The 13532-nt window shown below is 38.9% G+C and overlaps 1 protein-coding gene across 2 annotated transcripts in view; it reads left to right on the plus strand.

Annotated features, from left to right (window-relative positions):
* The window catches only part of necab2 (N-terminal EF-hand calcium binding protein 2), a 97843-nt gene that overhangs the window by 61089 nt on the left and 23222 nt on the right, over positions 1-13532 (plus strand). Inside the window, exons 8-9 of one of the 2 annotated variants that reach the window (XM_017434666.3) lie at positions 4236-4315; positions 7310-7366. In XM_017434666.3, coding sequence (XP_017290155.1) covers positions 4236-4315; positions 7310-7366 — 137 coding nt within the window. The remainder of the gene's footprint in view (positions 1-4235; positions 4316-7309; positions 7367-13532) is intronic. The other variant, XM_017434667.3, reaches the window with a different exon arrangement.

A 13532-nucleotide genomic window follows, 5' to 3' on the forward strand; every position in this document is an offset into this window, starting at 1 on the left:
GTAGACATTGAGTTTGGCTGCAGCTGCACACAGTTGCAGCGCCTCCTACAGGAAACTGGTGGAGCTACGCAGAGAACCACGCCGTTCAGAAGCCTTGTTTGGATTCATGTTTTTATAAAACACTGAGGTCCGGACCTCGGGGTCCTCAGTGGGAGCTACAGCCCTGCACACAGCTTTAGTTTTTGGAAAATAAAATGCAGCTTAGTTGTCAACAGAACATGACTTTAAACTAAAACTCTGGCATTAAAAGCGGCGGGCGATATGCATTCCTTCTAGTCCTGCCAGGCTTTTATTACATCATAAAGGAGCCATCTTGTGTGGATAATCAGATTGATTTTAAGTTTACTAATGTGATTTTCCTTTTATTGTTCCAGTTCTAATGTTAGTGTAATCCATGTGATGGATTTATTTTGTATTTGCAGCTTATTTTATTGGCAACAAAAACACTTTTTTTTTTTTTAACAAATTTTTGCGTTCGCAGATACAATTACCAAATGACACACTTGGAGTGGATGTTAAATTATGGTTTTTAGTTTGTAAATTAACGCCGACAGATGGTTAATAAAAGACTCCAACTTCTGATTTATTTTCAGAGCTGCTGCTGCTTCTATGATTTGATACCAAACTGAACAAATATTTACTGTATGAATAAAAAGCTAACAGTAAAAAAGGAGGATTTGGATGTGTTAAACACCATTCTTTGTCAATAATGTTAGTATTTAGCACTAATTAGTGTCTGCAGGCTGCTTATTACCATCATGCAGCTAAATTATTTACAGATTTACTTTAAAATTTGAGTCGTTTTAAAGGACTGAGGTGAAACTTTATATTTACAATCAGAAATGAAAATGTTCACGACGCCTGGAAAAGGGTAAAAATCAAAGTACTGCTTTAAGTGAAAACATTTCTTTTTACATTCAGGGTTTAAAGGTTTCTAAAGCCAAATCAAATTTAAAATGTGTAAAATGCATCAAAACAAAGAACTCCAGGAAGCAGTTAGTTAAATAAAAGCTGTTTATTTATTTCTTTAGTCCTTCAGGTTCTTTAAAAGAAGAAGCTTCTTCACTCCGAGTCTGAATTTAATAAATAAAAAACCTTCCAGCAGTTTTGGTTCTTTTTATCTCTTTTGTTTTTGTTTTTCTTCTCTCGCTCTAATGGAAAGCAAACGTTCAAACAGCATCTCGTCTTTAATTCTCCGCTATCATCGGCCTTTCTGAAGCTTTTTGGTAAAACTCATAAAACCCGGCGCCGTTCTCTGGAGATAAATTTGACTCAAACGTCAGTAATGATCAGAAACTCTGGAAATAAGCTTTTCAGACACTTCTTTATGTATCTTAAACACTTCTGTGATGCAACACGACTTATAACTAATACTTCTTTATCTTTAATATGGGTTTTAGCAGCTGTGTAGGAATAAAAACAGTCAGTTTGACTCCTGCAGGTCAAACTTCCAGGATATAAACTTTATCCACCGGACCGGAAACAAATCTACATTTTCAAACTCCAAAAATGCAGCTTCTCAGGAAATGTGGGTAAAAGCTCTTTTTGAGACCTTTTTTAATTGATTAATCATCCATAAAAACCACAGACAGATGTGAACAATAAGCAGTAAAAGTATATTTATGCAAAAATTTAAAAAAAAATGGACATTCAGCTCTCTGTGGAGAGTTTATTTTTGTGCAACCAGCCTCCAGAAAATATTAATTTTTAAATCCCATTTTCCACATTTCTAATAGTTTATATATTATATGTTTTTGACAAGTTTAAAAATTGTTTTTGCACATAAACATATCCAACCACATGCAGCCAATGCAAGGCGGAAAACAAATATATATTTATATAAAAGATTTAATATGTTTGATCCACAGTGTTGTTATAAAACGTATTTACTGCTGGAAATCATTCCTGAGACCAACGCAGACAGAAAGAACCGGTTTTAAATTAGATCCTTTGGTTTTTTTTTGTTACTGGCAGCACCGTCTGTTCCATTTTCTTTAGTTTAATCTGTTAAAAATACCAAATACTCTTCATCTGCTTCATTCCATCTTCTTCAGTTCGTTTTCTCTCATTTCTTGAAGCACGTTCAGTGTGTTGTCATTGTCGGGCACAGAAACTGAAAATGCAGCAAAAATCTAAAGAAAACAAAAAAAAAACTGCTGATCGAGAACTTTTTAAAAGATTACAAGAAAGTGTCTGCTTGGAGGGAAAATATAAAGAAATTACTGGTGGAAAATAAAATGCAGTAAAGTGTTTTATACTTTAGAAAGAAGCGAGATCTTTAAAACTCTTTGGATTCATTGCTTTTATATCAGGTCCTAAACGTTAAAATGAGGCGTTCTGTTCCATCAGTAATGCATCCTGTCTGGGGTGGAAAACAAAAAACTTACATTTGTTTTTAGTTCATGTCAAACTTCAGCCTCAGGCCTTTTATTTCACGCTCTTTTTCCAAACTTTTCTTCTTTAGTTGGTTGAAAAGTAGCTCTGACAGCTGTTTGAGTCAAACGTTGATTAATTACTCCCGAATCCTGCCTCTCCCTCCTGAGTGTTGCACACATGTTAAGGTGCTTTAGTAACACATATTAAAGGTGTGTGTGTATGTTTTCCTGTTTGGAAAGGACTTTCCTAACAGATTGAGGGAAGCGGAGAATCTCCAAAGCTGCGAAGCTGGAAGAAAACGAGAAGCTAAGAGTTTAAACTCTTCACTCGGTTGGTTTTAACTCTTCATGAGCGTGAAAGCACCACAGATAACCGACCTGCTTCTTCTGTGGTTTTCTTGGGTGCGACGATTTGTGACGCCTCGGAACGTCTAATCAGAGGTTGTGGTTCCTGTTTTATTCAGTATAAAGGGAATAAAACCGTTTCCAGCTGGTAATAAAAATCTGAGATAAACGTATCTGCAGCTCAGCTGTGCTTCATTAAGTATTTCATTAGAAAAATGTTTGTTTTGTGTATCTTTCAACAGAACTTAAGTAAATATATTTTTCTTCACGACGTTTAAAGGATGTCGGGCAGCAGGAGGCTGTTTCTGAAGACCAACATGTCTGCATGTTGTCTGACACGGAACAAAAAGTTAAATTAAGCAAATCCTGAATGACTTCAAATCGGGTTTAATTGAGAAGAAATTCAGCAGAGACTCCGGCGCTCCTCACTCTGCCACCGAGTCCGACGACCGGAGCACTTATTTCCACCTCCGGCTTTTATCTGCAGCCGGTGTGTGTGTGCGTGCAGCGAGGAAGTTCCTAATTGACTGGGTGTTAAAGCTTTTAATGAAGAGCCAATTTACTGAGGAGGAGGAGGAGGAGGAGGAAAATTAGCAAACCTGCAGCTAAAAGTTGCAAAATTGTAGCTAGAAGTAGCAACATCGTAGCTTAAAGCTAAAATTAGCTTGGACCAGTTGTAGAGACTATCTTAAATTTTTTTAATTTCGAAAGTTAATTAATTTTAGATTTACACTGAATGATTGCTTTCTGAAAGTTTTGAGGAAATCTGACCACTGGTTTGAGATATTTTGCTAACAGAAAACTGGAAAACCAAACATTTACTGGATCCTGATTCCCTCATCTGGCTTTAAATGTCTAAGTGTTTTTTTCTAATTCATTAAACAATTTTAACACAATAAAGCTGTTTATAGAGAAGCTGAGAAACTTTTCTGTCTCTGTTCTTGGAAAGAGTTCAGGCAGGTTTGTTCTTCTTTGTTCTTCTTTGTTCTTCTGAAGTTTGAAGGAAAAATACTGCAGCCGTTTATAGTTATTGATAATTTTCTGCTTTCATGTTTATTTGTTGGACAAATGAAAACTTTCCAAAGAAAACCTAACTTTGTTTTATGTCTCTTATTTTAATACTCTCATATAAATTCACCGAACATAATATCTGTCCCTGTCATTACGCAGACTCTTTATGATAATAATGAAAATGATTGACGCTCGTCTTCTGGAGGTGCTGTTTACACAGAAGCAAACATTTGGTGCCAAAGGTTTTCAGTTTGTGAGCTCATTAGGAGGAAGTCTTAAAGAGAGCCGGCTTCACATCCGTCCGTTCCTTCAGCCTCTTTGAAGCTTCACCTTTACCTGAAATATCCACCATGAAACAACAGAAATAAGAAAAACCCTGACTCTTCGTTACAGACGATGTAAATGACCGCAGTCTGCATAGATCTGAATAAATCCAACTGTTTCGGATCCAATAAGAACCCAGAAACATGTTTTTAAAGTTGTTGTGTGTGTTTGTGTTTGCAGGAGCAGTGGAGGTGAGGAAAGAAGGTCTGGAGGCTCAGATTAATCGCCTAGCTGAACTGATCGGACGTCTCGAGAACAAGGTAAAGAACGTTAAACTTTCTTTATTTTACACCGATTGCAGTGATTTCTGTTAATGTTCTGAATTCATGCTGATGTCGGAGCCACCGGGGCTTCCTCCTTTAAAGCATTCTGACTATAACTCAGTGTTAAAGTGACAGCTCGGATCTTTTAAAGTGAGGCTCTGTTGAAAGATGAACAGTTAATATCTTACCTGTTGTAGACTGACGATCTAACGACTCGTCCAATCAGTATCTCTAATCTAAAACAATTTGAAGTGGTTTAAACAAACACTGTTTTGTATTTGCACTGGGATTTACATGGACAGCAGCAGCTAGCTGTAGCACTTCCAGCTCAGGCTGAGGCATTTAGTTCAGAAATAGCAGAAGTTGAATAAAAAACGGCTCAGTTTTAAAAGACACCAAGCTGTTTCCTAACGAAACCGTCACATGATGATGATGTCATCAGTCCAGTTATGACATCACAGTGATAATGGGTCATGGCGGAGGTTTGCGCTCTCCAAGTGCTTCTACTTCCTGAACAAGTTAAATTATGTCAAGTTGTGAATGAACTGAACTAAATGTTGCACAGCTGACTTTTATCGTTTGAGATTTTAAAACTGAACATCTTCTTGTAACTTTTACTCTTCGTTTCTGTTTTGTTTCAAACGTAAAATGAGGTTAAATCAGGAACAGAGGCTGAAGTTTGCCTGTAGAGGAGGAAATGATGGTTAATGAGAAGTTTGGGGCTGGAAGGCAGAGTTTTTATGAAGAGGGAACATTTAAGAGAAGAAGAGAGATGCCCAGCTGGAGCAGTTTGTTCCTCACTTTGTCTTTGATGCATCCGAGTCGAGAAGCTTCCTCATCTTCCTCCCACTTATCTTCTGCTCGTACATCTATCAGCCGCTTCCTTCCACTGCTGAACATTTTAAGACTAATGGAGCCCCAGCAGACTCGGCTGTCTTTGCAGAAGCGAGCCACGACAGCAGAAAGAGCTAAAAATAAGAAAACATGATATGCTGTCGGGTGGGAGGCAAAGGAAAGATGGAGGACGGATCTGTTTCCTCAATCTTTAGTCTTTCTGCAAGCTGTAATTTTAATATAACAAACTGCACAGGTTTAAAAGAAACTGTTGACCTTTAACCCCCCCAGAGAAGCCATTACTAAATCCTGATTGTTTACAGCTCAAAGACAGCAGTCAGGACTGTTTTAGTTTTAAAATAAATATAAAAAAACACAATCCTGTCATTAAAACTGTTTAATAATTGGGACTTTTTAAGAATAAAGAACAAAGATGGCTGCAGAGTGCATCATTTTTTATATTTTACTCTAAATCTAAAAGTTTAACAGTCAGGACTTTGTCTAAATTACCAGGTTAAAACAAATTATTCAGTGAAATGAAGATGAGGAGAAGGAAGACGCAGATACTGGCTAAATGAAACCTGATATTTGTCAATGTTTCTGACAATAAATGAAGAAATAAAGGTTGTGCAGCTTACAGAGAGGACATTAAGGTTGTAGATAGTTTCCATCTAATCCAATCCTGCAGGTTTGGTTCGGGTTGAAAGACTTGTGCCCATCAGGTCCAACGACACCTTAGAGAATTGAACAACTCTTTACTTCCTGCTTCATATATTTATATATTTCAGCGCCTGCGGCGTGCAGCTGTTTTCATCACTTCCGCGTTGAATCTTTGCTTCGGTGTGTTTCTGCGGGTCAGGCTCCATTTCCTGTGGTTCGGTTAAAGTCGGTGTTTCTCATCCGTCGCCTCGGTGGCAGAAACCTGCAGCCTTTCTCTGTGATTTGTTCGAACCGGTCTGCGCAGCTCTGACTCACAGGCTGTGAAAGCGGAGGAGAAAAGTGGAAACCATCAACGTCTCGTCATGTTTGCACAGAATCGTTGAGACGAGGGCCCACCTGGATCTGCCGCCGTCTGAAAACACACCTGAACTTTCTGATAATTCACCTGCAACTCAAATCAATACAGAGCTGAGGTGTTTAATATTTAATAAGAAAACTATACTTTATATTTAGAGGGAGCTGTTTAAATAAACCCACTGCAGTTTATAGTTGTTATATAGTTCTCCTATGAATGTGCAAAAAGTTTTAAAACTGTTGTTGATGAACAAGGAGACGTCAGGTGGTACAAAAATGTTTTTTATTCATAAAACTCAGAGTTGCTTAATTTGGCTTTCCAAAGGAGAGTCACTGTTACAGCTTTTGAGAAGATTTTTATTTGTTAAATTCAAAATTAAACTATTTTCTGAAGATTAAAAACAGGATCTGTTGTAGTATTTCATGAGTGAATGCATATCGCCCGCCTCCCTTCAGACTGAAATCATGTTTGGAGGAGAAGAAAGAGTTTGAAATGTTCTGGTCAAACCTTTTGTACGATCTCACACGATGTTTGCCCTCAGAGTGTACGATGAGGATGACTCTCAGCTACCACACACATAAATATCTGTAAAACTGACCTTTTATAACCTTTGTTTTCTAAGCTTGCCTAACTGTGGCAGCCATCTTGAATGGGGTTCACTTCAGTTGATGTAGATCCAAAGGTTACTTTTTGAGTTTCATTCAAATCCATCCAAAGGTTCATGAAATATTTTGCTAACACGCCTCAACGACGACTCCTGAAAGGGAACTGATTTTTGGACAATTGTTTTCAAATCAATTATGCTCCAAACTCAAAGATCCATTTTTTTATTGTTAAATTTGGAAAGATAAATGTTTTACTGAATTAAAATGTGAAGAAGGAAAAGCTTGACTAACTTTATTTTGAAGTGAAGCAGAAATGCACGTTCTTCATGTCGTTTTTCTCTCATTGTCGTGTTTTCGTCTCTTCTTCTCAGTTTTCCTAAAATGAAATGTAACGTCTGTAAACCTCGTCTCCTGCTTCCTGCAGCTCCTCCTGTTTGCTTCTCGCTGCTGCTGCTGTAGTTGTTGTTGTTGTTGTTGTCTCTAGTTGTGTTGATTGACACGTTGCTGCTCTTGTTGTTGTTGTGCCTCTGTTTGCAGACGGTCTGGTTTGATCTGCACCAGAGACTAACAGATACAGACGGCACTCCGAGCGCAGTAAGTACACCAAACACCGGATGAATAAACGCTGAGCGTTATGCCGCGGCACACAGCTCCTGGATCTGCATCACACACCGCTCTGGCTTTTTTTTTTAAACCCATCACTCTAATACTTGCCACATTGAGATGTGCCTCATGCACGATCTGCACCATCTTGAAATAATACTGATGTCAGTGAACGCATCACGAGTTTGAACTTTTGAATTATTTTCCTGGGAACACAAAAAGGTACGGTCTCACTGGTTGGCAAACACTGTTCTCTAAAATGTCTCGAAACGTTTGCAAGGATTCTTAATTTCCTCCCGTGAGTCTCAGAGGCTCACTGTCTCGTTCAAATAGTTTGTGCCACAAATTTTCTCTTGAAATCGTCAGTGACTGAGGGCGTCTCCAACCCGTCTTCTCTAGATCTGGATTTTAAATCCTGCAGGGACAGAAAACATCCGAGGCTGCAGTCCAGGTCTAAAAACCACACTGATGAAAATACTTTAACCTTTAACCTTTAATCTTTTCACCAGATTAATGAAAGTCAACACACGTAAGGTTGGTGTTTAAAAACTTTTACACACGCGAAGAAATCTGATTCCTTATTCCCGTTTTTAACCACAGATGTGAACTTTCACTCCTAAAAGTCATCATTTAGATGCAGAAACCTTGTTTAAATTAGAGCTAATTAGGAGCGATGTCTGACAAAAGCAGCCGAAAACACAGAAGTTTTTAACTCCTCAGAGAAAAGTTTAGGTTTGATTTGATGTTTTCAGTTCAGATTGATGAACGGAAACATCTGAGAAGGAAGCTGCAGATAAAAAAAGATGCCAGTCGTGAAGAAGCTCATGAAGAACAGCTTGTTAAAGCTGAAGTCGAGCTGCAGCCAATTAACACCTCGAACCAGAAACTCCGACCCATCGTCCCCATGCACAGCTGCAGCTTTTTATAGCTCCTGCTGTCAAAGAAGAGGATTTCATCAAATGCAATAATATCGTACCTAATTACAAGCTGCAGGAAATCTGTTTAATGATAAATTCTGCAACTATTTAATAAAAATCTAATGCTCCTAATCAGACTAAATTAAAGCTGTTTGCACTTTCTCACCTCACGTTTTACGTTTAATGCCAGATTTTGTGGGACAAACGTACAATGTTATTGTTTGGTTTCTGCCCCCGGCCTCAGATCTTCTCCTGTGTGATAATCACACATATTGCACTTTTGCCCACAGCAGTCGAGCCACTTATGGCTTCCCATTAGCTGCTGGGAAGCTGTGAGAGGCGGACTAAATTGTCTTGTTGCCATGGCCGCAGACGCAGAAAGGTTGTTTTTATTATTTGGCTTTTTTTTTCTCCCTGCTATTTGAAAATGACTGGAGAGGGAAATAAGGGGGGAGGCGAGGAGGAAATGACATGAGGTAAAGGTCCAACTGGCCTCGGGTCAAAGCAGAGGCTGAATTCTGGTAATATTCCCCCTCTGTGTGGTTTGAGCTCCGACTGAAAGGCTTATCTTCATGCACAGGGAGCAAGATGTCCCAAACCCCGATTCACTTTAACAACATCTTTAAGGAAACAAAAGACTCATCCAAGTTCCTCTGGAAGTTCAAGAATCAACTCAAAGCTCTGCAAAGTTTGCTATAAAGAGCCATTTCTGACTGATTTTTGGAGCCACTCACTCTGTAATACGAAGATAAAACAACTCGAAAAGCATTTTTACATATTAGGACAAAGAAAACCTACTCCTGCTCCGATAAAGATGGAAGAAAATCTTTATAAGTGGAAAATGAATCGAATAAACCTCCCACTCCCACATAAATAAAACATGTAGCTGCAGCTCGATACGTTAGTGAGCAAAGAAATTAGTTTATTTACTTCAGTAACCAGGATTTAATAAGAAGGAAGCCTATAAATTAAATTCTCTCATTCTTGTAAAAAATGTCATGTTTTTTTATGCTTTATGATCAAGTAATTTCTGATAAATGTCCCTTCAGGATTCCCTTCAGTAATCTGCCTGAAGCATGTTTAAAAAATGTAAATTTTCTGGTGGAATTGAAGACGGACCACAGTTTATGGCAGGAAATAAAGATATATTCTGCTAAAAGCTTGTGCATTTCAGTCATTTATAGGTTTAGTAATAATTTTCGCCCACGCTGAAAGGCAAAGATGGATGATAATAATTTGTGTTTGTGTCTGTCTGTAAGCAAAATATCTCCTAACCTATTGGACATATTTAATCTTTCAGGAAACAATCATTACATGAACATCTACAGCTGGTTATTTTTTGGAGCCAACCCAATTCAAGATGGCCGCAACAGCCAACTGACCTCAGAAAACAAAAACAGCTATAATTCAGTCCTTTTTTACAGAAAGAGATCAGATTTGGTGTGGTAGTAGCTGAGAGTCGCCCTCAACTAATGCATGGCAGGAGATCTCGATAAGATCGCTGCTAACGATGCGTTCAAGGTTTGACCAAGTCCGTCGTTTCTCATCATCATATGAAGGCGACGGGTGATATGCATTCATGTAAGGAGTTCTAGGCCTTTGTTTTGTCTCAGTTTGTGTCATTTGTGTGAATTCCATGTTCATATTGGATAAAAGCAAATAAGTAGAGCTTTAATTAGCTTTTATTCTGGACCAATTTGTCTGTTTCCTTGTTAGATTTGATGCAGAAAAGCAGTCTGTGGATCCAGAACAGGAAGTTGAGTCATGAAACTGTTTCAGCAGGACGACAACCTGCGGCACACAACAGACCAACAACACAAACATGAACCGGTTTTAAAAAGAATCAGAACCAGGGGCGGCTGGTACGAGTGGGCTAGTAGGGCCAAGCCCTCCCTGGTGTTAGAATACCTAATTAACACAAATTAAAATTACTGTACCACTTTTTGTGACATTTACAACAACACTGGTGCCAAACAGTCTGGAGAAAATCCCAAATCTTTCCAAAGGATCACAGCCCAGATCATTTAATGTCTTTCATGGTTCAGAATGATTGACAGGTGCCTAGTCCCGCCCCCTCGGCTAATTTAGTTCAGCCCAGGGTCAGCCCAAGGCCTCAACGACAACAACGAGTGTGTGTGGGTGGGGTTTGTCGTAGACTGATTAGTTACGATGGCGAACGAGATGAACATAAATGTGGTGGATTATTTAAATTCTCGCCCGTTTTCCTGTCGTCTTTAGAGGAAAAACTGGACGTGAAGGGGTTGGGGGCGGATAAAACAAAGTTTTTCTGTGACCTGGTTTCAGGGAAAGGAAAGTGTAGCTGCTGTTGGAGTCCAACCTGTAGCCGCCACAGAACCATCATCATGTGTTATAACTAGACACGGGACAGGAAGCAGGAAGTTGAAGCCTAGAAGGACGAGCGCCCCCTAGTGGCTGGTTCCAGTAAATCTAAGCCCCGCCCCTCCATGCATATGAATGCCACATGATAAAAATACACTTTAAATCATTTTTTTCAGATGTGTATTTTTGTGGATGCACGTAGTTTGCACCTTTCTGCAGAAAGTTCAAACAGACATCTTTTCCATATGTTTAGTTTTAATTAGTTGGAGTCAGTTTATTAAAATCTTTATTTATGTTGATGATCTGAACTGAGTCCAGAAATAAATATTCTTAAAAAACAAATCAGTGGAAACATGACTGAAGCATTTAAAGGCTATATAAATATAAGTGCTCCCAGTACGACTTGTCAGGGTTTTTTTGCACAACATAAACCCATTTTTTTATTATTTATAAGCGCTGAATATCTTAATTTTTGGTTTTGTTTCTAGAACGAACCTCACAATCTTATTATTTATTCTGATTCAAATTATACATGAATGTGTTTCTTATATACATTTCTTTTCCATTTCGCATTTTCTTCACTTTGTCATAAAAAAAATAAATCGCAGGTAAAGGTTAAACATATTTCCATAAGCCTTCAGAAACCCCCCGCACCTTCTTAACTGCAGCAAAGTGCCTCGTTAACCAAATGATTTATTTTCTGCAGTAATCTGCACGCTCTCTTCGCTCCGCTGATTGAACACAAACCGCTTTCAGGCCGAAGCGTCCCCCCGTCAGATGATCGCTTTCAGAGAGTTCTGCTCCTAAACATGAACGCCTCACTTTTATGTAATTTCATCCCTTTTTCCTGACCTTCCATTTTCCACCAGGAGAGTCAGATGTGATTACCCATCATCTCTGCTCCCTTTTTAGGCTTCTGTCAAAGCAATCACCCTCTCTAAATCCTACGGCCACAGCGAGGATCATAATAAAATCACATCCTGTGCGATCCAGATCCAGACCTTGTTAACCTGCAGGTGGATCAGCGTGGACATCTTACTTCAGGTGGACACTCATGAGCAGCTAGCTGACAGATCTGTTGGTAAAATCAATCCCTGACAGTCTTCTTATCCTCAGCAGGCATGTCAGGAAAGAGAAGCAATAAAAACAGTGGAAGCCGTAGTTGATGGAGACCAAAATAAGGAGAGAGAATATAAAGGGATGAGTGAGATCAAGGGGCAGATTATGAAGCAATAAAAAGAAAATAATAGAAAAGGTGCGAGAGGTAGACGGAGAGGAAACACGAGTGTGGCTTCTGTTTTTAGGAAGAAAGGTATTTTCAATACGACTGGAGGCTTTTTGAATCTCAGCAGCAGAATTCTTCTCATTATATTCTCCTCTCTTGTGTGTTTTTTTTTGCATATAGCATCTTTCTGTGGTAATAAAATCCATAACGAAGCAGAAGGCATTCAGCTCTGAGTGCCAACCTATATTTTCAAGGCTTCTGTGTTTTTTTAATCTTTCAAAGCGGCACATTCTTCCAAAAAGCTCATATAATTAAAAGCCTGGCGTATATCGCCCGCCACCTTTCAGACCATTTTAAATAGAGAAATGATAAACTTTGAACGCAGCTTTTTGCATAAGTGCTTGGAGTATGTGTTGTGAATGACTCTCAGCTACTACCACACCGTGATTCATGAGAAACTTTCCTAACAGACAACATTGTGTCCATCAGTTATTGCCGACGTTTTAGGCAACAATCACTTGGAGTATGTTGTGAATAACTGAGCTCTAAATCCGCCAGATTTTTTCTGTAAAACTGACTGAATTGGAGCCATTTTTGTTTTCTAAATTCAGCTGGCTGCAGCGGCACCAAAAGGTAATCAGCTGAAGATTATTATAACCTGAAAGTTTCATTAACAAACATCCAGTGGGCATAAAAGATAAAATTTATGATTATAGGTCACCTGTCTCAGTTCACTTCTTCTGTTAAAGGAGATGTATTTGTCTCCTTTTCTAAAACTGACACAAATTCTTCTGATCTTTAAGTGAATGTGATTATAAGATGCTTTAAAAAGGCTGATCAGCCTCATTCATACAATTTAAAACTTCCAGCAGCCAGTTTTAGGCTGAATGAGTCCCTCGTCACCTGCAGGGTGTCCTTTTTACCACGGTAACAAGTTTTCAAATTACTAACGAGAACAGACCAATTAAATTAAACAACCAATTAATGAGTCTTGGTGGGAAAACAGAGAAGCTGGTATTTAAAAATAACTTGGTGTGATTTAAAAAAAAAAGAGATGGTAAAAGAACAGGAATCAGGAGCAGCAGAGGAAGGTTTGATAAATGAACCAAATACATAAAATATTCTCCGGTCAGATGTAAGTGGAGGAGACGGACTGTGATGGAGGAGAAACTGAAGTTCAGAGGTACATTTAGGACACGGTCGATCGATATGAAAAATAGAGGATATAAATTTAGATGATATGGATGGATTACGTAATCTACCGCAGCTCTGCCTCAAACAAAATGAATTAATCATTTTTCTCTGGGTTCAGCTAATGCTCAGAACAGAGCCGCTGCTTATTCAGCAGATATTTATTCTGATTATTTCAGGCACAGTCAGTATATTCAGCCTTAATGTGTGTATGCTATAATACATGATTTATCAGATGACCCAACTAATGGGTGAGTTTTAGCCTGTTAGTCCATCCTGAGGGTCATCAGGGTCTTTGGACCAGACCCTTATGACCTCCTGAGGGTCATCAGGGTCTTAGGACCAGACCCTTATGACCTCCTGAGGGTCATCAGGGTCTTTGGACCCGACCCTTATGACCTCCTGAGGGTCATCAAGGTCTTAGGACCAGACCCTTATGACCTCCTGAGGGCCATCAGGGTCCTTGGACCCGACCCTTATGACC

This window comes from Kryptolebias marmoratus, linkage group LG11 (genome assembly GCF_001649575.2).
Source record: "Kryptolebias marmoratus isolate JLee-2015 linkage group LG11, ASM164957v2, whole genome shotgun sequence".
In the NCBI taxonomy this organism is placed as follows: Eukaryota; Metazoa; Chordata; class Actinopteri; order Cyprinodontiformes; family Rivulidae; genus Kryptolebias; species Kryptolebias marmoratus.